The sequence below is a fragment of the Hypoxylon trugodes genome (genome assembly GCF_022578975.1).
Source record: "Hypoxylon trugodes strain CBS 135444 unplaced genomic scaffold F4822scaffold_4, whole genome shotgun sequence".
Lineage (NCBI taxonomy): Eukaryota > Fungi > Ascomycota > Sordariomycetes > Xylariales > Hypoxylaceae > Hypoxylon > Hypoxylon trugodes.
In genome coordinates, this window is record NW_026250019.1 from 1,019,630 (window position 1) to 1,045,152 (window position 25,523).

Below are 25,523 nucleotides of genomic sequence, written 5' to 3' on the forward strand. Positions count from 1 at the left end.
ATAGTCGAGGTAAATAGCTATAAGTCCCATCATACACTACAATGGTGTTTCCTACAATCATACTATTTTCTGCGTAAGGATACCATAGTGTATAAATCAGAGTGGGATATCTAATGAATAAGTGTCTCAATAGGTTCAGAAGTACTTAGATAGGATTTGAGGACATGGAGGCAGTGCTGTTACAACACTTCCTTTCTATTAGTAGTATATCAACTTGATCCGTCCTGTGAATGCGTCCAACTTCGGAGTTGAAGATCGGCGAACCAAGATATTCTTTTATTGGGAGCTTCGTTGGATGCTGATCTGCGCCAACGATATATTCTGTGAGTAAGCAACTTTCCACAATTGTAAGCTTAGAGATATAATATTTTGTCCACCCAACTTTTCCATATGTGAAGTTGAATCAATTCCTAGAAGGGATGAGTTGAAAGTGATGTGATGCTCACGATAGTATCGGACCTCATATAACTCCGGCTAGGCATACGTGTTTCAGCAGGAGATGAACTATTTGACTGGATTAATGACGATAGGATACTTTAGAGTATGTTCTGGGAATGAGTATGACGCAAGAGTCGCCGATCTCTCTAGTGGGTTTTCCCGCAAATTAACGGCGAACCTGCCACCGGGATGCCGGTTGACTGAAGTACCTAACGACCTAAACAGAGTAAGCCGGTCAACCGAGCCTTCTCTTTTTTTCGTATCTGGCATGCACATTTTATACTTGCACTACCGGTACTTCATCATCTAATGCATGTATATACGTACACATGTACATGTATGTCAGATAAAATACGAAAACTCGAAGGCTGAGCATTCTAAAATTTGGGGACATAGGCAATTGTAATTTAAATATTTTGTACCTACCTTCATAGGAATTATACATGGTAATACGCGAATACGCAATTCCCTATTTATGTATTTATCTACTCGTAGTGTCTAAATCTATTGAATGCTAGGGGGGTGGCTGTGTACGAGGAGGTATGGACGCTAAATGAAAACAATTATCGTCGCAGAGCGATAATGGATCTGCATCATGTAGGTGCGGATTGGTTCGTAAGGGTTTCCTCTGCAACCCTTCCTGGCTCGACTTAAACGCTTTATGACGTGACCGACTGCCTGGACTGCATTTTCTATCTACAGTTGTAAATTCTTGATTGAGCATCATTTTGTCATTTGGTCATTCTATCTTTCAATTAGCTGAACGATAATAATTAGTGCATGGAGAAGAAGACCCAGTTCCAAGTTATTATGTACGCATATTTTTTGTTGTCCCAAGATGGGTCCCAAGAAGGCCAAGCGGGTAGTGATATTCCAGGCTTTGTTAGAGAGTTACGTTCGGGTATTGATGTAATAGTACACTAACAGTTGTTCTAGTGTGATGTTAGTGATTTAGATAAGGGAATACCTGAAACTTGACTGAATACAAAATCACCATAGCGCCTAGGTTCCTAGCCGCGTCATTTGCTTGAAAGGTCACTCCACAAAGTACCTAGGTAGGTACTAATGTATCACATCACCCCTGCACAAATTAGACTAGATTCACTACACCCAGTACACACCCATGTACAGTAGCCCCACATTCCTGTGCCGACCATCTGCACCATCTGCAGTAAGGTGTACTCCTTCCTTGCTTTCCTCTTTGCTCTCCCTTTTCAAATGTTCCTCTTTCCAAGTTTCTTAGTAAATCCAGTCAATCGTTTGTCAACTCCCTCTCCATTAATTGTTTTTCTCTCTCCTCAACTTCGCCATCGACCCGGGTGCCGTAAATAGCAAGGAAACCCAAACAACCCATTCCGTGAACGGGTTCTCCAGGGCTATTTCCTTTTTTTTTTCCCTCGGACTCGACTCTTCAACCTTTTTAATTCGACGACCCCCTTTTTCCAACCACCACCATCACCGCGCTCGCTTTTGGGTGCTCGGACGGGCGGCCGACACTCGACACCTTCGCTAGTTTTTTTACGATTTTCCTATGCTCTTCCGGATTGGTGGGATCTTTTCCTTCGATTTGAGACAATCGAGATAACCCTTTGTCGACTTCCTCCCGAATGTAATTGACTGTACAGTCGCTATCAACAAAGGAGTACAACATAATATTACGACACCTGGTATCTTTGGCATTGAGGTGGAGGATTACTTGATTTACAGTCCGGACAACACCAAAATTTAGCGGCCATGTGGTTCTCAACATTGAGATCGATACTATTAGTATCATGGCTTTCAGCACTGCTTCCCGGCGCTGCCGCGGAGCCTATGCTCGTATCGAATTCGTTGAACACATGTCAAGAAGATTCCATGTTTACGGCCAGTTTGTTCCAGGTTGTATACACACCGAATAACAATACAGCGTTCCTAAATATCGTGGCAACATCATCCGTCGAAGGTAATGTTCAGTTCGACATCGCCATTTCTGCATACGGCTACACAATTATTAAGACGACCGTTAACCCCTGCGAGATTGGTTTGGCTGGTCTCTGCCCCATGACTGCGGGTAAGATTCCGTTGAAGTTCAACCTTCCCGTTGGTGATACGGCTGCCTCTCAGATTCCCGGTATTGCCTACACTTTCCCCGATTTAGATGCGACCGTTCGTGTTTTCTTGAACATGACCGACACCGGAAAGAGTGTTGCTTGCGTCGAAGCCGATATCTCCAACGGAAAGACGGTTGATTTACTTGCGGTAAAATGGGTTCTCGCTATCATCGCCGGTTTGGTTCTCTGCTCTTCAGCCATTATCAACGGTCTAGGTCATTCTAATGCAGCTGCTCACATCGCTTCGGGTGCTCTTTCGTTGTTCAGCTTCTTCCAGTCTCAAGCCATGCTCGGCTTGACTGCGATTCACCTGCCGCCTGTTGTCCAATCGTGGACTCAGGATTTCCAGTGGTCCATGGGTATCATTAACGTTGATTTCATGCAGGATATCTTCACTTGGTATCAACGTGCTACCGGTGGTACGCCGTCTACCATTTTTGATTCCTTAACCACTGTGTCAGTGCAGGTTGAAAAGCGCGCACTTGACGTTCTTCCGGAGGCAGCAGGCAACTTGTACCGACGAGGGGCTGCTTTGGTTCCGCGAGCCGTTGGTTCGCTGATGAAGCGTGGCAACGTCATGACAGGTTCCGGTAGTTACATCGTTTACGGTATTCAGCGTGTTGCCTTTAGAGCAGGTATCGAAACGACAAACTTGTTCATGACTGGTTTGATCTTCTTCTGCCTGTTTGTTATCATCACGATTGGCGCTGTTGCCGCGTTCAAGGGTTTCTGCGAGTTGGCCGTCAAGCAAGGATGGATGAAGGGCGACACGTTCCTCGAGTTCCGTAATGGATGGCTCACCGTGCTCAAGGGTATCCTATTCCGTTTGACCCTGATCGGTTACCCCCAGATGGCCATTTTGTGCCTTTGGGAGTTCACACAAGTCGATTCGCCTGCGGAGGTTGTTTTGGCAGTGTTCTTTATTGTAGGAATGACGATTACTCTGGGTTGGGCTGCTTCTAAAGTTATTCGAATCGCTCGCCGCTCTGTCGCTATGCACCGCAACCCTGCTTATATCCTCTTCTCGGATCCCCAAGCGTTGAACAAGTGGGGATTCTTATACGTCCAGTTCCGTGCTTCCGCCTACTACTTCATCATTCCGGTTCTTGGTTACACTTTGGTCAAGGCCATGTTCATTGCGTTTGCGCAGCCCAGCAGTACTGCTCAGGCCGTCGGTTTCCTCCTCATCGAAGCTGGTGCCCTGATCGCTGCTAGTGTTCTCAGACCATGGATGGACAAGAGCACCAACTCTTTCAACATCGCGATCTGTGCTGTTAACTTTATCAACGCCATTTTCCTCCTGATTTTCTCAGATGTATTTAACCAGCCTCCGTTGGTCAATGGTGTTATCGGTCTCATTTTGTTTTTCCTTAATGCTATCTTCGCCACTGTCCTCTTGATTATGGTTATCGTTTCGACTGCGCTAGTCTTCTACCGCAAGAACCCCGATGGCCGTTACCAGTTTATGGCTGATGACCGAACTTCTTTCATGAAGTCTCAGTCTCAGCTCACGGGTACCACTGAGCTGGATGCCCTTGCCGCAACTGCTCGTGGTGACAAGGCAGGCTACAAGCAAGGTTTGGACCTTGATGACGACAACGAATCCATATCGTCCGCCTCGATGCGCCGCCGCACGGACACATCAAACTTGACGATTCCTACGGCAGCACCAAACGGCGCATACGCCCGTAATAACAACACGAACCCTCCCCACTCCCCAGTGGACCCATCTGTGCCGCTCTTCCCGGCTACTGGAGGCCCGCAAAGGGCTCCTAGCCCTTACGGTGGCCCTTCCGCCCCCCCCTCCAGGGCTCAGAACGACAGCCCTCCTAGTTACAGAGCGCAGAACAATGCTAGGTGAGTACAATAAGACTATTCTTTAATATGTATCAAAGCTAACCCAGAAACAGCCCGTGGCAACGAGGCGCAGGTTACGACCATTAGGTAAAGGTCGTGACGCGGGAGGAAAAGGGATTCTTTTAAACTGGACGTAGTCCTTACATTTATTTTGTACTGGGACATCATGACAAAAATGAGCCGGAGTTAAGTTTCTTAGGTCAGCATATACAGGAGGATAGCTCTTTTTTTTCGAAGATTTCTATCTTGAATGACGCGACCGTTGGGTAATCGAAATGGTACTACCGACAATAAGACGATAATCGAACCTACCACATCTTTATCTAAACTTTCCAAATACTGTACCAAGAAGGCGGCCCTACGAAGGTTGCTAGAACGCGTCGGAAGCATCATCATCATCAACTAGGAGGGCGTCGTTAGGAAGGGAGGGGATGTTTACGCAAACAATTTTACAAGAACCAGACCAAACCTGTATCAACTGTGACTAGCATGTAAATACAAAGCCCAGAGAGATTCGCAGGGGGCAAAAAGATTTCCGAAGAGACCTGGGCACAGCTGGGCTGGGGAGTTTTAGGGACATGATTTTTATTTAAAGGTTATTACACCGATAGACCGTCACCACATCGTCGACGGCGAAGCATGTCAATAGTTAATTGATTCCGTCAAAATATTGTGGTTTGATTTTTGTGTGTGTGAATTGAGTGTGAGTGAGGGTTTAGAGGGCTGTGTTGTGTTGTGTAAGGATTCCTTAGGCTATCTGGGTATTGAGACACAGTGGATGTAGGTAAGTCCGGGGAGTTCAGAGTTTCTTTTAACGCCATGCAGCCACAGACAGCAAGAAAAAGCAATACTTGAAGAGCGATTACTGTAAGTATCTCTTAAGGTGCGGAACATGCCGTCATTATACGTTCAAAAACATATTAAAAGAAGTAGATTTCCACGATTGCGTACGTTGATGCGAAGGATTTGAGGCTGTCTGCCGGAAATGTGATTTAGCGGCACAGCACGAACAGGGTTTACGAAGGAACCGCGACATGGTAGGGGGAGGAAGATCGATATATTAATGTGCTCCACTTTTATCCGTCCCTGGTCCAGGGGAACCGATTGGCTAGGAGTGAAGGGGAGGATTGTAGGATGGGTTTATGAGGGCGTTATTGGGGGTTATTGGGTGTGGTTTAGGGGGATTGGTGTTGGTTGTACGGATTGAGGTGAGGGATAGCGCTTGTGTTGGCTGGCGGTTAGGTTTGGTCTTGGATTATGCTAATGAGTTGAATTGGCTTGGCTAATATTGAACGGTCTGACTGCTATATCCGCTATGTTAAGCGCTCGCTTCCAAGCTACCTACCTACCTACCTAGGCACATGTAACCTCTTTCTCCTTTTTCTCAAAGTACATACTCCCTATATACTATGTAGTTCATTGACTTACTTCCCTACCGGCAAATCACTCAATCGCGCAATACCCTCCCACTCCCGCACCCCGTCGATGCTGGCCTGCGCGCTCTTTACGATCTCTTCACATGCGTCGCTGCCTACGGGTAGGAATCGGGGTAGGGGGCGGCCGGCGGCGATGCCGGTGGAGGTGATTACGTCGTAAATTATCTCGCAGCCTTTGACTGGATCGCCTAGTTGGTTCTTGTGGATGGATGCGAAGCCTGCGTCGGCTGTTGCGTTTACTAATGGAGGGAAGGGTTAGTTAGAAAAGTAGTTGAAGTGTTGGGGTCGGAAGTTGGGTGGCACTTACGCTCTGCGTAGTCGGGGAAGCGTGCGGTTTGCGAAGTCGCGGCGAAGTGAGTGGAACTGGGCTCGAGAACTGTGGTGAAATAGAAGAGTTAGCACTATGGGAAGGCGAAAGGTGAGAATGCTACATACGCGCAGTACGGAAGTAACCGGGTTCAACGAGACAGTGACGGATACCAAATTGTGCCACCTCGTCAGCTAAGCCAAGCGTATAGGTCCGTAACGCTGCCTTGGATGCGTTATACGCGTTGCAACAGCTCATCGAGTACCAGCACGCCATAGACCCTATCGTAACTAGCGTCCCGGCCCGCTTCTGCCGCAAGTGTGACAGTACCGCGCGGTATAGGTTTATAGGACCTAAGACGTTGGCTTCGAACTCGCGCTGCGTTTCCTCGGGTGTGGTCTCTTCGACTGTGCCGGTTTGTACGTAGGCCGCGTTGTTGACGATTATGTCGATGGTCCCGTGGATTGGTAGGATTTGCTTTTCTATGATGGATTGGAGTTGAGGAAGGGGTTCGTTGTGGTCGAGACGCACAACTGTGATGTTGGGTACGTTGGATAAGGAGGTTGCGCGACTTGGGTCCCGAGTCCCGGCGATGACGAGGTCGCCGCGAGAGGCAGCGATTTTGGAGAGCTCGAGACCGAAGCCGTTGGACGTGCCGGTTATGAGCCAAACTCTGGGAGCCATTGTGTTTTCAAGAGGGGACACCTAGGTATATATGAATGTGCTTTGAAAAGGTAGGAATCAAGTAGTCGAGGTGAGAGACTTGATGAGTTTGCGGATTTCGACATGGCGGGAATAGTTCTTCGACTTTGGGATTTATATATCTGCCCTCCTCGTCCTTCTGGATGGTCTTATATCTAATCACCGATACACTCACCGAAATATGCACCTTTTGCTGCCTTGGAGTACGTTGACACTGACATACGTTAGTACTCGAAATAGTTAACGTCCGCCTATAGGCTTGCCCCCTATTCGGCTAATCCCCTATCGCCGATGGCAATCTTGGCTGTATTCTCTACACGCAAATCCCTGCTCAACTGCTCGGGACTTTTGTCTTCTTCATGATTTAATAGTTCAATTCATTTTAATTGAGGGTTATCAGGTTATTCTGTGGTGTTTGAATGGCGTTCTTCTGTCCCTTGTATGGTATTCTCCAATGGCCGGATGTCGGTCACACAATATGCTTTCATGACCCCTTGGCGGTGGTGGTGCTCTAGGAGATCTGGTAGGCCCTCACGATGCATGTGCTTACTAGGTACCCTATAATACTGTCAGAAATTGCTTTTTAGTATTGGGGTAGACAATTACCTACCTACCGATCCCCTATCCGCTCCTACGTGGTGTAACACCAGACTTCGCCGAGATGTGTGGAACGTTAACCTAGCCGGAACTTACTTTAGATACCATATCTTTTGGGCATCTACAGGATGGTGTAGAAATACCTGGCCTTTTGTGGGACACATGACTTGACTCTCTCCAAGCCACGTACATACAAGTAGGAGGCGGGTAACCAGGCAGTATATTAGGTCAATAAATGATATACTTCGATACGTTCCTAACTTATACGTACGGCCTGAGAAGTCCTACTATATAATTTACTACTTATTTAACTCTTCACTGTCACGCTGAAGGATGGTAACTGGATATAACTCAGTTCAAGATCGTATATATGTATCTCATTCATTGTACTTAACGAGGTATGATTACTAGCGTGATATGTGATAAAGGGATGAGATGAAGGAAAGAGATACATCTTATCGCGGAAAATAACCCCACTTATGCGATAAGGCAGCTACCCCAGACCTCGGCGTTCCAAACTCGAAATTCAATTGAATTCATCGCTTTTACATCTTTAAATGACATCTTACATTCCTTGATACTAAGTTATTGTCTGTCTCACACTCTGTCCCTATTCATGTATTGCTAGTCTCTTATGTGCCTATTCGCGGTATTCCGCCTCGAAAGGCACAATTTACCTACTGATGTTGTAATAACACTTGAACCTATATCGCAATGGCGACACCTGCTTCACCTCCTCCCGCCACAGTAGTACCAGCCCAACTAGGCTTCCTGGCCATATTCAATCCCTCCCTAGGCGCTACCGACGAAACTATCGACGACCAGATTGTCTATTATGCTTCCGTGAATACTCAGTCCAAGAAACGGCGGCATCGCTCACGTGGCAAACCTACCGACAGTATTTCGCAAGATGAACGTAACGAACGACTGAGACAAATTGGCTTGGCCCAGGGTATGGTCGAATTTAGTCGCGGGTTTTCTGATGGCAAGCCTGTGGATACTATAGAAACAGAAAAGAGTCGTGTGGTGCTACATGAGCTGGAGCCAGGTTGGTGGATTCTGGCCGTAAGAGAATATGAACTGCTTGATTCAGGACCATATTAGTACTAACAAAATGCCTTTGAGTATAGTCTGTCGATTTGACAAAACTACCCTTACCACCTAGGCTCGGAGCCCCCATCTCGAACAAAAAAGACGAGTCCGAAAATGTCGAATATTCATCTCGAGAACTAAAGCCAGCTGCACTGCTCATGCAAGACCTTTTGCGCGCTCACTCCATATTCCTTCTACATCACGCGGCATCCCTAAGTGCCTTATTCGTTCGATCGAAACGGTCCAAATTTGTCAGCATATTGAGTCGGTATTGGGATTTGTTCCTATCTACATGGGATGTGATGTTACACGGAAACCCAGCCACCAATGTTTTTGGTGGAATCAAAATTGCCGCTTGCGGTGAACTTGGTGTTGGTGTTGGCGAGGAGGAACGTGGAAGTGGCGAAAGAGAAGTTCTCGAAGGTTTCGTCGATAGAGTCGAGGGACTTCTTGACTTGATCGTATCGAAATTTGGCCCTTCAGAACCTGGAGCAGACGAAGACTCCAAGGCGGCTGATGAATCGGCATCAAAGTGGCTTGGCACGAGCGAAGAACCCGGCGCGGAAGATGGCGCAATATTCCTGGGCGTAGGAACTCTATCAAGAAAGTCACTTCGTGATGTCACCTATTGGATGGAAGATCTATATACATGGGGTGAAGATGCTTACGGAGTCAGAGACAGTCCTGCCTCTGTACGCCAAGCAAGAAAACCAAAAAAGCATGCTTCTACCAGCAGTACGGATGCGGGCAAGAATACAGTTAAGACCCTAGAAACAAATGACGTAGTCAATCTGAAGCAATCAGAGACGCAAGGGAAACCTCCGGATCCGAAAGAACCAGGAACAGCAGCACCAAAACCCGCCGAAGAAGCATTGGATGAAGGTGGTATGAATAAATTTATGAGCTATCTTAAAATGGGATATGGCACCCACTGGACATTAGGTACTTCTGTTGGAGCTGAGGGTACTGCTCAAGACGGGGTGACGTCTGGAGAAACATCCAAGGATAAGGCTCTCTCTAGCGATTCCCGTCGCCCCTCTAAAGCACCCAGCATTGACTCAGGCCACTACCTCATCGGTCTCCTAGGAGACGTTGAAGAGACCGATACTACCGAGCAAGAAGAGAGTCGAGAGCAGTCCGATTCTCTGTTCGAAGATGTGGAATACAATTCTCGAGTCCTACTTCGGACTCTTACAGTGGAGCTAGAAAACGGAAAACGTCCCGAGGCTGAGATGACACGAGATTTCGGAAGCCAAGACCACGAATTAACGTCAAAGACTGGTCGCGGAGATCCTCCGGATGCATCTTCTCATTTTGACAGTCAGGATCGCAACAAGACCCAAAAGGTGCGAGTGGTGGTATATGTCAATAAACCATTCGTCTATACGTTTTTATTCCAGAACAGAACGGACTCGTTGGCGTGGGATGGGCTTTACAGATCCTTACACTACCAACTTGCACCACTACGAAAACCTCTAGCTACGTCTACAACGTATCGTCCTGGAAAACCAGAGGTTGGTGGAGTAGGTTCCCACATCTTCGACCTCATCTGGGATCCAGAAGCCATGACCATTCATTCCACTATTCCTAGCATACCTACACCTGGACAGATGCTGCAGGACAATGCTCAACCGGTCTGGTCCAGGGTCGAGGCTATAAATACGCACAATCAGATCCTTAACACATTCATCACGACGTCGACAAATCCATCTGAATTGGAGCGCACATGCAAGACGAGCCGTGGCTGGTGGATTGTATGGACTCGCTTAATAGAGAAAGATGCTACACAACCTTTACCACAGCCCGCAGAATCCTCCAGTACAAGCCAAATTCCGAGCCTGCAGCATACTGAATCAGAAGATAGCACAGAATCACAAGATCAGCCAAAAAGCACACAACCCAGAGGGAAGGTCAGCAAGGAGATCTTCCTAATTCGTCGAGCGGGAGAGCATTCTAGGTATAGAGGACTTAGTAGCTCATATGCTGAAGGAGGTAGCGGATGGGCGGACGGAGCCGGTCGACTTGCTCAGGGTATCGGTGTGGATACGAAGAAGTACATTGAAGGATTATTAAGTTTAGGTCGATGAGAGAGGATGATTAGTCTTTCTGGCGTTTGGTCGGTTAGGCATATTTGTGTTCAAAGGTTGGAGATCAAGCATAAATGGACGGAGAGTGTACCGTGGAGTCTTCAAGGATACCCGGCGAAAATACTAGGATTTCTAGATAGACTTTCCCTGAGTCTAAATGTTTAAATTACTGCTTTGGTAGGGGAGAGTAGGGGGTAGAATGACGCAGATATGATTATGATTACGGTCACGAGTATCAATAGGTTCCGAGTTTAGACTCAACACCTGGTGAAAGAAGAAAGAACCATTAGATCTCTAAACACTATTGCCGATCGATGACTGATATGAATAAAGTTATAGAAGTTACTAAGTGAAGTTGCGCTAATTTGAGAAGATACTTTATATTGAGTTTGTTACAGTCTGAGTCTATTAATGCTAACCTCTGAGGTGACAAGCAACATCAAGACATATTTTAACTCAACGCAAGTAGCAGATCTATTAAGATCGACAGACAATAACCACAAAGACAGAAAGAGGTACCTCAAAAACGATCACGAGATGCTGTGTTCTGGTACCTAGGTAGTCACCTCTCCTGTTAAGCTTCAAGGTCTCTGGATTGGGTTTTTTTTCGAAGGATACGAGAGTCTCTCTGCCTTCCACGATCATCAACTCACTTGGAAAGCGTCAACGAAGGCAGTGTTTTGCCCACTGTGAGGGGTATAAAAGGACGGGCATCCCCCAAACTACCATGTCCCAATCTTCTCTCAACCTCTTTTCATACAACATCACTCACATTTCTACGCACTCCTGCCACCACAGGTTTTACTATGGTACTGCTACTTAGATACCTAATCCACCACTCCAACTACCACTACTGGCACAGCTAACACCGTCACCATTGCTCTTACTTCTTAATACCACTACCACACTATAGGGCTACCACCATTACTACCACTACTATTACCATCACCATGATTGCGGCTCCAACCTCCACCATTACGACCACCACTATCATCATCAATGCTGTCATCAACATCGGCATCATACATTTAATATAGAAAAATTATATTATTAGGAGCGGAGTAGGATACTGTCGACGACGACAAGTTCTACCGAAGTTACGAAATGAAGGAGTTTCACTGGAACTACTCGATACGAAAATTACCGTGGTCTTCCTCATATGAGAGGAGTTATCCACAGCAATCAATAGGACTCCCGTGAGCACGCCGATAACCGGCCCGAGATACAGTGGAACAGATCGAGCAGGCCCTCCCAAACTACATATGTTGATCCAAAAACCCATCATCCATCATGCGTTTCTGGTGATTTCGTCTAGGCATCGGCCTGAAGATGAATCGCTTTGCTCGAATACCGTCAAAATGCATCTATTCAAGTCCTTCTCATTATATTTCGAGTTCACACTTCATTTTCGTATCGTTTGTTATTTCCCGGCCATATCGCTCGTGCGACATGGTCGGCGGGCTTTGACATCACCATCACCAATGACGAGCACTGGGACACACCGTGAGCTTTCCTCCATGCTCTCGAGACCTGAAGGTACGGGATTACAGCTTACATAGTGTTACAGGCCCGACTCTCACGACCGGACGACCGAGCTCGTATTCACCACGCATGGCTCTCTTAGGAGTTGAAGCGTCTGAATGCCTATCGTAAGCGACGGTTTGGGTACGGGTTCTGGCAGACTGTACGCATATGTTGGTGGCTTGGAGATGGCTCGGAAAGGAGTTGAAGATACCTACAACACTCCATTTGAAGGGGCCAGATATCCTCCCCCGCAACATTCCCTGACACCGCCTGCAGACAAGAGTGACTCTCCAGACGACGAAAGGAGAAGCCATGAAGACCAGGTGACCATCAGAAGGTGTGGTGAAGAATTAGGCTGGATATCCCACCACAAATAGGGACAGGGGAGAAGACGCGAGACATGAAGTCGTATCTACCTGCACTCGATCGGCGCTGTTGTAGGAGCATTTGAAAATGTCATAGGTATATGTCTTTTTACCAAGGTCCTATATTTTCAGGGGGAACCTAGACCAATAACGCCTCGAAATTGATGAGATCATCGACAATGAACATAGGGCAATTTCATCCAATTAGATGGGTTGCGTTAGGCATTGCAATGAGTCTATTACCTACCTAGGTAGTTATTATGAACATTTTTAGAGGCCTACCTCCTATTTCCATCATTACACCCCAGGACTAGATACATCATTTTATTGCCTCGGGAACATTACGATAGATACCGGATATTATCGATTACTTCGGACATTTCACTCACATAAGACACATGGCACGTTATATCATAGTTTTTTTAGGTGAATGTAACAATTCCATTTCCTGATCCATAGATCCTTTCTACCCAGATGGTAAATGAGTACTAATATGTACGGAAGAATTGAAGTCTATATTCCCGCTCCCAAAAAATACCTTGATCCATAAAACTCAGGATCAAAAGGTAAGATGATATCCACGAAGGCAAAAACGGTTGGTTTCCCAAATGCCCCTTATCCCAAAGACGATGATGAACAGAGAACACCTTTTATTCATTCGACCGCCGATCCATCCAGGTCGGGCTTTGTCCCTTGGGTATATAATTGTGACATTCCCGAAACATTTGAATATACAAAAAGATTTGCAATAGAAATGGACCAAAGGATGTGCAGATAGACAGATAGATAGATAGGGGAATGTTGTCATCAAGGTTGGTCAACCCGTTATATGTGGTTCATCGTTCACTGGAAACCCGTCCCGACCGACCGTTTCCGTCCACTTTATTTTGCTAGCGCCGAAATCTCAAAGATAACAGAAAAAAGTACTGAATTGACGCTTGTAAACGGTGTATGGTGGATTCCGTTTATTCATTGATGGTCCAAGAGCAGTCCAAACGACCCGCATCCAAGGATCCGAAGAGATCTTTGAAAGTGTGGGGCGTGACATCGATGGCATCGCCACTGCAGCCATCGCAACGGTCGCGGATCTTGGCGGTTGTGGTCTTGCCGTTGGGCGCGGTGATGGTGATTGTCTTGTCGCAGAGGGGGTGGGCGGGTTGGTTGATACCGTAGCTTGTGAGGGTGCTGATGGCGTTCCAGAATGCTTTGGGGATGGCGACGATGTTCTCCGAGTCGTCGACGCCGGTGTCTTCGTACCCGCAGGCGCCGAGGGCCGCGTTGTAGTATGTGATTTCTCCCGAGAATTTCTGGTTGAAGGGGATTCCGTCGCTGCCGGTGGAACTACCGGAGCCGCTGGGGGTCGCGGCGTAGGTGCTCGTTGATGAGGGGGCGGGCTGTGCGGTGGTGGGTGCTTGTGTGGGGGTTTCCTCTGAGCTGGGTGCGGGAATGGGGACGGAGGGTACGGATGGTACAGATGGGATTGAGACCGAGTACGAGGTCGCCTTGGACAGGCTGACGGTGGTGGTGGGTGTTGGGGCGGGAGCGGAGCTGGAGCTTGGGCTCGCGCTAGGGGTCTGGAAGAATTGGCCTGGGTAACCGGAGCTCGTCTCCTGGTGGGACGGGGCTATGGTCTGCGTGGATTCATCGTCGATTATGACGGTGGCGGTCTCCCACACGGTTTCCCATTCTGTGACTAGTTCACGCTTGGCGTGGGCGTGACGGTGGTGCCCGTGGGGTTGCGCGACGGCAACGGAGGCCAGGATTGCGGCGGCTACTGCTGCGGACTTCATGGTAACTGGATGGTTTGTTTTGGGTATGAATGTACCTATGTGCTTTTAAAAAGGGACAGAATCGAGTGTTGACGATGTACGAGTAAAATCAGGGATCCAGCCAGAGGGGATATCTTCAAAAGCGTTGTCGAGGATGCGTTAACAAAGAAGGGTCTTGTTGTTGTCTTGTCTTATTCAAGTTCAATGTTTCTTTTCTTTTTATCAGGCTTCCTAAAATGATTGGTAGGGTCCGGTTCCAAGTTCTTGTTCTCTTCCGTGGGTGATGAGAATGAGTGTGATGGAGCAGCTGTACCGAGAATGAATGTATACAGTGAGCACTGCTCCTGGAAAAGAATGTACGGTCGATCTGTGACTGTGGAAAAGCACACGAGGTTAAGGAGAGGGAAAAAAAGAGGGAATTGGAAAAGGAACGTAGGGGAATGAAACTTATGTATTTGGGACAGGGGACTCGAATGAATTCCCTCGTGGAGGCCGCAGGTACAAAAAGACAGGGGTATACACGAAGGAGCAGGGGAAAAAAGAAAGAAAGAAAAAAACATAACAAAGCGGAATCAGGACTATCGCAAGTTTCCTGCCTGATGGTACAATCGCTGTACCTATCCTCTTTCGGAGGCTGTGTCTGATTGGTTCGGTCATGTTGAAATAGGTGGTAACTGGGGGGTTCCTAGACGGTGCCTCTTTCGCTTTGGGAACATTCGACCCAATCAGGTACCCCGAATTCCGGGGGGAAGGGGATGAGGAGTTACGTGGTGGCTGAGGGCTCTCAGGAGTGGATCCTCACGCCATCTAATTGGCTATCACTAGGTGGTACCTTGCATATATGTCAAGGTACCATTCAGGTACGGGAACCGCAGCCCTAAGCTGACACCCCCCTGAAAAAAAAAAAACCGAACTTTAAAGTTAAAGCAGTTAAATCACGCCTTAGCACCAGGACCGGTTCATGAAGATCCCTCTTTTTTACCCTTTCTTGCTTAATCGGCTATTGGCCCCGCTCCTTGCGAAAATTATCTGCAAGTGCCAACGTGTGTATATGCAGTACGAGAAGGATCTCCACCTGTCGACCACGTAGCGTCCTTGGAAAGGGCTGAACGCCGTCTTTTTAAGTCGATCCACCAAAGCACCAAAGAGCAACTTCTAGATTCTCCCCAAGTCCGGCTCTCTCCGGTTGAGATATTTATTAGCTAACAACATCTCCACCATTTGCTAGTCGAGACATGTGGAGCGATTAAGTGGTTATCTAAATCGCCAACACCATCTAGTAGTGTTCCCGCGTGAATGGAAACTCGGTCCGATGTTAGTTAAGTACCCTTTATTTCGTGGAGGTGTGGATGTTGTCGGACGGCGCCAACGAAAATTCGGGAATAATTATCCCATATACTTTTTGACGTCTGTTCAAAGATATTGACGTCTGGCTCTCTGCAGAAAAACGTGTAGATGTTCCACCGCTTTTAGTCGACAAGTTTCTCCACGCTGTAACTATCCGAACAATGACACTCACTTTCTTGGTATCTTCATTGGCTTGGTAAGCGAAGATCTTCGATCGCTTGCATCAAGTTTAGTAATTGTCTATTTCGACTATATCCTGCGAACTTTCGAGCCTGCTTGAGCAAAGCGTGTGAGAGATTAGCGAGTAGATATCGCGTTCTAAAGAACTGTGACACCAACCCACAAAACCTATCAATTAAAGTTGAGTTCCATCTCACATATGAAGTATCATACGTACTTCGTTTCGTCGAAAAGACGTTTAAGCTTAAGTTGCGGCATCAACCTTGAGCATAATTATCAGATGGTTTAATCATGTACTAAGCGACCCCTTATTCTCGGACAATTCATCATAAGTACCCCATGAATCAGCAAAGTTAAGGGGCTGCTTTAACGCCATGACACTGGTTCTCGGTGCCGGTTGTATCCTGTTGTGTCACCTCGGTCAGAACCCGAATAGGCTTTAATCAGCGCGACGCCTTCTTTCTGCAGTCAGATAGGAGAATAGCGACTCGCTGAAGCTGACCGGTCCTCCAAGATAATGCAATATCTGATGTCCTAACCAGAGCAGTCGATTTCAGCCACTACAGACGCCACTAATGCAATTGCCACCGTATAAGTTGGCATAAAAGAACAAAAACCCAGATCCTTCGGGCTACTCTGCATTAGCTTTCTACTATCTATTTTTCTTTTAAGGAGCCGGGAACTTCTTCAGGTGTTGGGGCACCCGAATTACACCGCTGTTTAGTTGGGCTTTCGCTCTATATTAGCTCCACGCCTCTTAAGCGAACACTTAAAAGGGAATCCCGGAAAACTACAGCGCGAAAAGCAATGCGCTACAACCCTTTATTATCCACGTGGTAGGATAAGTTAATACCCAGCAGGTCGATCGATCGTCAATCAGATCTGGGTTACTTAACCATGGCCTTACACAAAAAGCATATGGAATTGAATCTCACGATGCCTCTCGCTTGCGTGCAACTTTAACTCGGTGGTAGTCATTTATTCTCTGCTATAAAGCAGAATGTCTATGTCTATGCACCTGCGAAGGGTCTCCTCTAACCCGAAACCTCTATTAACGACCGTGGCGCCGTCTTCACCAGCAATAAACAATACCTAACTCATGCGCATCATTAAAGTCATCAAACTCCAGCACTCGTCCTCACAAGGCACGGAAGGTGTACAAGAACAGTCCCTCCCGACTAAACTCAGGCCTATCCTCATCCTCGACTTCGGTTACCCGGAACATCTTCTGTGCTTTACGCATGAACTGCATATCTGCGCGACGCCGCTTCTTGAAGCAGAAGTAGATCGTGGCGGACGGACATAGTCGCAATATTTCCGACAACGTGGCTAGGAGCAGCGGGAAGGCTGGCTCAAAGTAGACACAGTCGGCTGCTAGGATCACATCCGGCTTGAAAGCTACAATCTCTTGCGGGAGAGGCTCGCCCCTGAGAGTTGAAGGTGAGCATATATGGCTATCGCTGCCATCGTGGTAAATGAGGAAGGTGAGGAGGGGGAAGAGGTAAGAAGAACTCACCAGTTCAAGATCGCAGCTTTAGCTTTGTCCTCCAGATGATTCAAGACGATGTTATGCTCCATGAGAAGATGCATCTCCACCTGATCCGTAACGTACAGCGGCTTGTCAACTGCACACGCCTTGGCTACTGCCAAGCCCACCAGTCCGCCTCCGGCTCCAAGTTCCAATCTGTACACACTCGGGTTAACATCACCGCATCACACCCCACAGGAACATTATAGTAAGTCAAGTAAAAGGGAACTTACATCCGCGCATCCCGCAAATCATCGCGATGATACCGGAGCATATGTCGCCCAAGCACCATACCCGCAGGCCATGTCTGTCCGCCGCACCCGGAAGCCAAGTCCTCGCGTAGTTTCAGGGGCTCGGCGCCAAGAAGACCGCCGAAGTCGATGGATGCCGTGCCCGCGGCCTTGTAAGCCGGTAGCGGGGAGAGGTCCTCGCCGATAGCCAGGGGCGAGAACTCCGGTGACGGAGAACGGTTCGGTGGTAGCATGATTGTTTTTGTCGCGGATAGTAAAGTCTCGGGCTTTAGCTGTAGTTGCTACCTACTACTGTTTGTAACAGCTGTTGTTGAAGACATTGTGGAACTGGTTTAGTAAGTTAGGCTTAGGTGGGTAGTTAGGTTGAAGAGTTAGAAATATGGGCTCAACCGGCCCAGAAAAAAGGGTTTTGTTGTGTTCGTGCTTGACTTCTTCCCGGAGGTCCATCGGGGTCTGGACCGTGCCTACCGCCCGCTTTATTCTACTATCACGAAAACCGCGCTACGGAGCTCGGGTAATTGAATCGACTTAGCGTCTTTTTTGACGATAAGCTAGCTCGGCCCGTAGTGGGACAAAAGATAATTATTTGCCAAGAGCTAGTGGTGGCATTTGTCTCACTTGTGTCCTTATACTGACGCAAGAGGCGTTAGAAATTTTTATCACGAGGGATATACATGTACTTCAATGTTATCTTGATACAATTATGTAGGATAGAAAGCATCGACTTTTTACGGTTCTTAAGGATTGCCTGGATGCTAGAACAAACTCTAGGCGGGTAGACCTAATCAACCAAATACATGAAGCAAGAAGGACAGCCTTGCCGGCCAGATGCCAACTTATTCCCTTTACGTGTATCACAACGAGTTACAAATAAGCACAGGTAGTACGAAGGGACCATGTAGACTTTTCTCTATTAAACATTTTAAAAGTGTTGTTCAATCGCCATTTCTATTTCGAAGGAAACCATATGGTTGTCAATTAAAAGGAGATGCACCTCTAGCTAGCTACTTAAAGCACAAATAAATCCGATAGATTGATTATGAGAATATTAGCTCTCAAAAATCTGCTGTGGTGATAAAACCATCAGAGGTAGACGAGCAGGGATTAGATCATAAACCCACTTACAATGTACCCAAACGCAGCAAAGGAAATTCCTATTTTCATTTACGTACCGTACCAGGAAACCCCATATGCCTGTTACCGTAACTCAACTTGAGCTACCATTGGCCTTATAAGAATTTGTGACGAACCTATACCCTAGTGGGGTATAGCCGTTGCTGGATTGGCTAATCTAAGATATCTTAATTTAAAGGTAATAATATTAATAATAGGTTAAATATTTAAGTAAGTTCTGTTTATTAGAAAGGTGTGACGAACCTATGCCTCAGAGAGGTATAGTCGTTGCTGGATCGGCTAATCCGGGGTGTCTTGATTTGAAGGTAACAGTATCAATAGTAGGTCAAGTGATCAATTAGGCTCTGTTCGTCAGAGAGGCTTGGAGTCCTCTCACTATACTCGAAAGAATAGTCTTAGATTGATAACTAAAGAGCTATGGAAAGAGTGACTGGATACATAGGAAATGTCTATGGTTATATAGTTGTTCCTCCTTCCCTTCCTCATCCTGAGGTTATCGCGATGTATTGCGATGTATTGCGATGTATTGCGATGTGTTGCATCTCAGCACATCAAACCGGAGTTTAGCCGTGATAGGTTGCCGATGCTCCACCCCTCGTAGTCTCAACAAGGGTCCTTCGTGGCTGGTCTGTGACATAAATATATATATAATTTTATTATTTATTTATTTATTTATTATTTCATACGTTAATTTTTTTTTAAAAAATGTAAATTAATTTTAATAACCATAATGTCACAAACCAGCGGACAGGCGACCACTTTGAGACCCAGGAAGTGGAGATATTGTGACCAGTCACGGATAATCACCGGAAATCTGGAGGATCTGTTGGATCTGCTTATGTAAGGTAACCAGATCCACCAAAGCACCCAGATCCATGACCAAACACACCAGATCCACCAGAACACCCAGATTCATGATGAACCTCAGATACTGGGAGGAAAGGCGGGAGGAATAACTATATAACCACGGACATTTACTATGTATCCAGTCACTCTTTCCATAGCTCTTTAGTTATCAATCTAAGACTATTCTTTCGAGTATAGTGAGAGGACTCCAAGCCTCTCTGACGAACAGAACCTACCTAATCACCTAACCTACTATTGATACTGTTACCTTCAAATCAAGACACCCCGGATTAGTCAATTCAGCAACGACTATACCTCCCCGAGGCATAGGTTCGTCACAATCTTCTTCCAGTAATTTGTTCAATTTCACTACTAAATATATTGAGAACGCTCCGTTGCGGGAAGTATAAGTTGCTACTCGAAGCAACCAAGAACCCCGGAACCAAGTGCACGGGTTCCTATCATCTTACTCGCTTCATATCGGGGCATGGCACTAACAACCGACAATATCCTCAATATCATCGCTCTGGTGATAATGTGCATCCCGGGACTCTGGTTCATATTCAGATTCATCCGAAAGCAGTGGCGTCGCCGGAGGGAAGCCTTGTTACCCACAGCGAGCGATGCGGAACCTCCCGCCATTCTATCTTCAACTCTTACCCCTTTTATGCAACACTCAAGGCTCCCTCGGGTACATGACAACACCTTCGAGTTGAGAGAGATACCCCATCAATATGTAAGCTCCTACTCATTGGCAGGTCTTAGGAAACCATTTGTTAAAACTTCCCCAAAGCAGAGGATGGACGAGCGTGAGATGACTGTGTTATGGTCAGCTAGAACTTATGGGGTAGAACGGGTGGGCTGAAGTTGAGGCTTGGGTCGGTACATCCCTCGATTATGTACCTAATGTAATAGATACACGTACCAATATACATACCTATCTACACAGCTACCTACATACCTAGGTACCTAGGTAGGTATGTAGGTACTATAGATTAGTATTACTTTTTCGAGGCGTTAGGCGAGCGAATGAAGGACAGCACCGAACGCCTCTTGCTCAAGTAGTCCCGTCCTATGACGCGTCATCGACAGTTTGGGATCTAAATATCTAAGGTGCTTGTTGAGGTTGATTGGATTGGGATAATTTATGGGCATCCATCACAATTAGAAGTGGATATTCAGAGATATTCTTCTTACCCAATCTCTTCTATTCTTGAATCACACAAAATATTCCGAAAGCCTCATCGGAGTCTATCAATTAGATAGAACCCACCAGCCTCAACCTATACAGGCACAAATCTATAACTATTAGATCTAAAAGCTTTACGAATAATTTGTCGCAATAGAAACGACTATACAACTTTTCCGTTTCGCACCACCCAATTTTCCATGGTAATTAAAATGAATATTGCCTAGCCATGCCACTTTGATCCTTGGGGGGGAGGGCGCCCTCTTATTAAAATGCATCAAATTTCTTGAAACACTCTCCCTTGCCGACTACTCACCTACGTCTTAGTAAGTCAATGAGTTAGCGTTCCCCGCGGAATGTAATGGATCATCGGAAACCCCAGCCACGGGTCTTGACGATCGATGTCGGCGCGTGACTAAGACATTGAAATTCCACCAGCCCTACGCGAATTGCCTACCACTTAGACGTGTCTGCACACAATTACCAAAGTCAAAGCACTTACAGTACCATAACACGTGAATAAGACCTGTGATACCATGAAACCCCTCCAACCCCCTTTCGTCATTATCTAACCCGCGCGCTTCACAGCCTCTGCGCCGACCTTCCAGTCAAGGGCAGGGCGGGGCGAGATGAGGCGAAGATGTGGGAGCAAGGGAGCTTGACGCGATCGCTGAAGAATGGCTTCGTACCATGTCGAAACGGCCTTGTGCCGAACATTGTCGTTTTTGTGTTTCTTTCTCTTGTCTATTGTTCCTCTTGTTCGCAATAGTGTATTGCTTCGTTGTAGGAATCGTGATTAGAACCTCTGAATCGATTCAACTTAGTATACCCAACCCCTCTTACAAGCCTAGCGTTGCATCTTACGGCGCATTCCCTCATGCTAGCGGAATCCATAACCGTCATACATCACGATGGTAGTGCGGTGTAAGGAGGTCTTCGCATTCGGCGCGGCAACATTAGCGGCGACGTTTGTAGGCGCCGCTCCTGTCGACTACTTCCCAATCAACTCCCAACTACCACCAGTGGCTCGCATCTCAGAAGCATTCGAATTCACCTTCTCCCCGATAACCTTCTTCTCATCTTCTAATATCACATACCGACTCGAGAACGCGCCGAAATGGCTTTCCATAGATAGCGATTCGCGCCGATTATTTGGGACGCCAAGCGACGATGACGTCCCGTTTGGCGAGGTTGTCGGAATCCCTATAGAACTGGTCGCGGAAGACGAGACTGGATCCACGACAGCAAACCCAACATTAGTGGTATCGAGAAATCCACCACCTATAATAGCCATACCGGCTTCAAAGCAAATACCCAAATTCGGAACGTATATAGCACCTTCCTCACTACATCTCCACCCCTCGAAGCCATTCTCTTTCAGCTTTGACGAGCACACCTTTCGCACGGAAAGCGGGGATGGCGGTCTCAACTACTACGCCGTGTCCGGCGATAATGTCCCTTTACCGTCATGGATAACATTCGACGCCAAGAGCCTCTCATTCTCCGGAAAGACACCTCCCTTCGAGTCTCTCGTTCAGCCACCGCAGACTTTTACTTTCCAATTAGTCGCGTCGGATGTCGTTGGATTCGCGTCCATCTCATTATCCTTCTCACTCGTGGTAGGAAACCATGAATTAACAGCCGATCCGCCGGTGGTCAAGCTCAACGCGACTCATAAGAAACCCTTTGAATATAAGGATTTGCATGACGTGGTACAGATTGACAAGAAAGATCCAAAGCCGGACGATATTTCCACCATCGAAGCATTAGACCTGCCGTCTTGGCTATCCTTCGATAACAAGACTTGGGAGTTGAAGGGCACACCCGATGAAACTGCCGAGTCGTCGAATATAACTGTAGCCGTGACGGACAAATACTCCGACACCCTTAACTTAACGATCTCTATCCACTTTGGTCTCTTCATTTCTGACTTGCCTGATCTCAACTTGAAGGAAGGCGACGACTTCTCGTTCGATCTGAAGAAATACCTTTCGAACCCCTCGGATATTGAAGTTACGCTGGAAGGTGAACTGGAAGCATCATGGACCGAATTCAACTCATCTTCGATGATTCTCTCGGGGACTGTTCCCAAGTTGGACTCAGCCAAATCCGCAACAGCACCGCGCGTCGCTTTCAATGCGAGTTCAAAGCACACGAACGAGACGGAGGTCAAGAGTATGAATATTCATGTCTCCACCCCTAATTCTAAATCGCCCAAGCCTAGCGGCGAGCCGACGGATTCCGACTCAGAAGATTCGAAAAAGAATCTGCTCTGGTTGCTTATAATACCGATATTTTTGGTATTTATCGCGATCACTCTTTTCCTCTTCTATATTCGAAGGCGACGCCAACAACCTAGGAGACCACAAGTTTCTGGGCCCATCCCGGGAAGTTTCATCGCTAACCGTCCTGATAATCGCCCTAAAAATTCCGACCAGAATATAAAGGGATTTGTGGATATAGGGGTACGCCGTTCCGATAGCACATCAGCACAAGATAGCCGCGCATCTGCTCTTGTATCTAGCCAACAATCCGTTCAGTCCTCATCGAGTCTGAGCGTAAACGGAAATGGTGTCCCTCATGCGATGATGGCCATGTATTCACGAGCAAAATCACCTGAACACAGCGTCATTTTCGAAACAAGGAGCTCTTGGTCCGCAGGGAAACGTAGTCAAGCATCCCCACACGGAACCGGAAGAACAGACGAAATTAGCTTGCTATCGGACACTAGTCTTGGTGAAGGGGATGTGCATATTGCAGAAGCGCAATCATATACAATAACTCGGAGAACTCAAGACACCTTCCGAGGACTTGATGTCCCGATGAGTTCGGAACCTTTTAGTATACAGAACACGCCGGAAATCGCATATAGGGGGGATAGGAGGTACGATTCCGGCTCAGATGAGGCGGTCCCACCACCAGTGGGTTACGCCGTACGGCCGAAATCGGGACAACAGGAAGAACCAGGCTTCAGCCTTCGCGGCGTTAGCAAAAGAATATCTAATTTATGGAAACGGGAAAGCGTAAACCAAACTATCGAGGAGCAGAAACGAAATAGTATGCGCAGCAACTCCACGACACGTACAAGTATCTTGACCTCTGGAGTCTCGGGGGTGGGCGAGGAAGAAGCCACAACAAGTACAAACGTGGTCGCAAGACCGACAATAATACATATACCTAGCAGACCGGGCGAAGTACGGCAAGTGAGTAGGAGGGTGAGCGAATTCTCTCCACTTTTCGGAGGTCGGCCGCTCACGAAATCGCCACGAAACTTTGGGTTGACAGCCCAACCATCAGATCCGGCTCTGGATGAAACCCCAGAGCAACCGCCAAACTTAGATGATTCTATAAATCCTCGGGATAGCGACACGTCGTGGGACCGACTCGCTCGGAATTCCTTAGGTATCGCATACAAAGACCTTATTACCGAGCCGGAGAAAACCCTTCCGCCGTCGAATATAACCCAAGAAGATAATTGGATTATCCATGGCAGAAACGATTTGTTGTCTCCGGATCGGTGGCCCCAGCTTAACACGTCTGTTAACATGGTGGGAATAGCGCGCACCTCTCCTTATGATACCTCCAGCGAACTACCTCGATTGCCGCCTACGACGGCGTTGGTAACATCTAAAGGTAATGGAAAGGGAATGGGGCGCCGCCCATCACGAGCTTCCAAGATAAATCTCCTTCATAATACACCATCGACTAGTTCAAGATCCGATGGATCATATGTCTCCCGAGACGAGGTATTGCAGAATAGTTATATTCATAGGCAAAGGATGCTGGGCGAAATGCGAGCCTTAGCGTCGCAAACACCATCCCCAGAAACTGGCTGGGAGGCGCCGGATCGACCCTTACCCGAGACGCCAACACGGCCCGGTCGAACACCATTAGCGAGTCGGTCCAATGAGTCGTATTACCCACCTGTGGGGGGAGGCGGACAGGGATCCGGCATAGAAAATGTACCCTCCAAAAATTGGAAGGCGACAAGAAGCATGAAGAGCGCCAAAAGCCTGCGCAGCGTCTGGGCCGACGAGGATGACGATGAAGACGCATGGGAGGATATCCGTCCGCCTACCACTATTGATGGGTGGGATGACGGTGGCGTCGATAGTAACGAGAGCTTTGCGGTTTATATCTAATCTAATATGTACTTGGAGAGAAATATGATACCTAAATACCTAATACTATTAGTTGAACATGATACTGTTTTGATACCTAGGTATCCCTCGTATAGACCAACTGTCGGTTAGCGTTTTACCTCTTCCCTTGATAAAGCCTATGGTTATTATTTAGAGCTAAAGACTTGTCGGAACATATGTCTAGTATACCGTACGGTAGCTTGAACTCGTTCTGTCTACCGGATGAGCACTGATATTGGGCAGGATTGGGTCCCCATATGCATGGGAATGCAGAAGTCCGCAATAGTTCTTATTGTTACTTCATGAAGTAACCGTGGGACGGGATTCCCGGAACCGTCCGAAACCGAGGCCGGGATGTGGATTGAGGTTACATTATAGTACCGCGCCGGGAAAGCCGAAAGAGGAGTTATCCGCAGCTATATCCTGAGGTTTAACATATTTCAGAATAGGTGCATATTTCGAGCTCCAAAATCCCCATATGTCTAGATGGGTAATCGTTCGGTAACAGAGTGCCTCGACTTTGGGGTTCCTTTGAGCAAAGGAGGAGTGAGGGAAGTCCGGTAGCAAACCTCTTCCCCTTCCCCTGCACGTAATATAGTAAGTCTAACTCTTTGCGGAAGGAAGTGCGTGGCGTTCAACAGA

At 47.2% G+C, this 25,523-nt stretch overlaps 8 protein-coding genes across 8 annotated transcripts; 3 read left to right on the plus strand and 5 right to left on the minus strand.

Moving 5' to 3' along the window:
- The first annotated feature begins 1,656 nt into the window (after nucleotides 1-1,656).
- F4822DRAFT_398774 (TRP-domain-containing protein) lies at nucleotides 1,657-5,053 on the plus strand. Its single transcript, XM_051457718.1, has 2 exons — nucleotides 1,657-4,385; nucleotides 4,439-5,053. Exons 1-2 carry the CDS (start codon nucleotides 2,173-2,175, stop codon nucleotides 4,470-4,472), a joined length of 2,247 nt encoding a protein of 748 aa, XP_051315318.1. The 5' UTR covers nucleotides 1,657-2,172; the 3' UTR covers nucleotides 4,473-5,053.
- A 756-nt stretch (nucleotides 5,054-5,809) lies between these two features.
- F4822DRAFT_427892 (uncharacterized protein) lies at nucleotides 5,810-6,812 on the minus strand (the record flags this gene model as incomplete). Its single annotated transcript, XM_051460819.1, has 3 exons — nucleotides 5,810-6,060; nucleotides 6,129-6,197; nucleotides 6,257-6,812. The coding sequence occupies 3 exons, from the start codon at nucleotides 6,810-6,812 to the stop codon at nucleotides 5,810-5,812; spliced, it is 876 nt and encodes a 291-aa protein (XP_051315319.1).
- A 1,165-nt stretch (nucleotides 6,813-7,977) lies between these two features.
- Nucleotides 7,978-11,009, plus strand: F4822DRAFT_398779 (uncharacterized protein). Its single transcript, XM_051457719.1, has 2 exons — nucleotides 7,978-8,492; nucleotides 8,558-11,009. Exons 1-2 carry the CDS (start codon nucleotides 8,142-8,144, stop codon nucleotides 10,604-10,606), a joined length of 2,400 nt encoding a protein of 799 aa, XP_051315320.1. The 5' UTR covers nucleotides 7,978-8,141; the 3' UTR covers nucleotides 10,607-11,009.
- Nucleotides 11,010-11,352: 343 nt separating this feature from the next.
- On the minus strand, nucleotides 11,353-13,030 carry F4822DRAFT_398780 (uncharacterized protein). Its single transcript, XM_051457720.1, has 3 exons — nucleotides 13,000-13,030; nucleotides 12,174-12,927; nucleotides 11,353-12,109 (listed from the first exon to the last, which is right to left on the minus strand). Exons 2-3 carry the CDS (start codon nucleotides 12,442-12,444, stop codon nucleotides 12,027-12,029), a joined length of 354 nt encoding a protein of 117 aa, XP_051315321.1. The 5' UTR covers nucleotides 12,445-12,927; nucleotides 13,000-13,030; the 3' UTR covers nucleotides 11,353-12,026.
- A 337-nt stretch (nucleotides 13,031-13,367) lies between these two features.
- On the minus strand, nucleotides 13,368-14,370 carry F4822DRAFT_204561 (uncharacterized protein). Its single transcript, XM_051453771.1, has one exon. It carries the CDS (start codon nucleotides 14,283-14,285, stop codon nucleotides 13,461-13,463), a length of 825 nt encoding a protein of 274 aa, XP_051315322.1. The 5' UTR covers nucleotides 14,286-14,370; the 3' UTR covers nucleotides 13,368-13,460.
- F4822DRAFT_398782 (uncharacterized protein) lies at nucleotides 13,857-14,827 on the minus strand (the record flags this gene model as incomplete). Its single annotated transcript, XM_051457721.1, has 1 exon — nucleotides 13,857-14,827. A coding segment is annotated over one exon (365 nt), but the record flags the coding sequence as incomplete, so codon positions are not given.
- A 1,526-nt stretch (nucleotides 14,828-16,353) lies between these two features.
- F4822DRAFT_398784 (putative methyltransferase-domain-containing protein) lies at nucleotides 16,354-18,084 on the minus strand. Its single transcript, XM_051457722.1, has 3 exons — nucleotides 17,553-18,084; nucleotides 17,308-17,475; nucleotides 16,354-17,218 (listed from the first exon to the last, which is right to left on the minus strand). The coding sequence occupies exons 1-3, from the start codon at nucleotides 17,801-17,803 to the stop codon at nucleotides 16,930-16,932; spliced, it is 708 nt and encodes a 235-aa protein (XP_051315324.1). The 5' UTR covers nucleotides 17,804-18,084; the 3' UTR covers nucleotides 16,354-16,929.
- Nucleotides 18,085-21,033: 2,949 nt separating this feature from the next.
- Nucleotides 21,034-25,122, plus strand: F4822DRAFT_204617 (uncharacterized protein). Its single transcript, XM_051453772.1, has one exon. It carries the CDS (start codon nucleotides 21,651-21,653, stop codon nucleotides 24,879-24,881), a length of 3,231 nt encoding a protein of 1,076 aa, XP_051315325.1. The 5' UTR covers nucleotides 21,034-21,650; the 3' UTR covers nucleotides 24,882-25,122.
- Nucleotides 25,123-25,523: the final 401 nt, after the last annotated feature.

Excerpts from the sequence above, each read along its gene's own strand:
- F4822DRAFT_398779 (XM_051457719.1), top strand. The coding sequence starts at position 8,142 with ATGGCGACACCTGCTTCACCTCCTCCCGCCACAGTAGTACCAGCCCAA. Across the intron at positions 8,493-8,557 it reads CAGGTTGGTGGATTCTGGCC|TCTGTCGATTTGACAAAACT; the intron begins GTAAGAGAATAT and ends CTTTGAGTATAG.
- F4822DRAFT_204561 (XM_051453771.1), bottom strand. The coding sequence starts at position 14,285 with ATGAAGTCCGCAGCAGTAGCCGCCGCAATCCTGGCCTCCGTTGCCGTC.
- F4822DRAFT_398784 (XM_051457722.1), bottom strand. The coding sequence starts at position 17,803 with ATGCTACCACCGAACCGTTCTCCGTCACCGGAGTTCTCGCCCCTGGCT. Across the intron at positions 17,476-17,552 it reads GATTTGCGGGATGCGCGGAT|ATTGGAACTTGGAGCCGGAG; the intron begins GTAAGTTCCCTT and ends GAGTGTGTACAG. Across the intron at positions 17,219-17,307 it reads AAAGCTGCGATCTTGAACTG|GGGCGAGCCTCTCCCGCAAG; the intron begins GTGAGTTCTTCT and ends TTCAACTCTCAG.
- F4822DRAFT_204617 (XM_051453772.1), top strand. The coding sequence starts at position 21,651 with ATGGTAGTGCGGTGTAAGGAGGTCTTCGCATTCGGCGCGGCAACATTA.
- F4822DRAFT_398774 (XM_051457718.1), top strand. The coding sequence starts at position 2,173 with ATGTGGTTCTCAACATTGAGATCGATACTATTAGTATCATGGCTTTCA. Across the intron at positions 4,386-4,438 it reads AGAGCGCAGAACAATGCTAG|CCCGTGGCAACGAGGCGCAG; the intron begins GTGAGTACAATA and ends ACCCAGAAACAG.
- F4822DRAFT_398780 (XM_051457720.1), bottom strand. The coding sequence starts at position 12,444 with ATGGCTTCTCCTTTCGTCGTCTGGAGAGTCACTCTTGTCTGCAGGCGG. Across the intron at positions 12,110-12,173 it reads TCCGGTCGTGAGAGTCGGGC|GGTGTGTCCCAGTGCTCGTC; the intron begins CTGTAACACTAT and ends AGGAAAGCTCAC.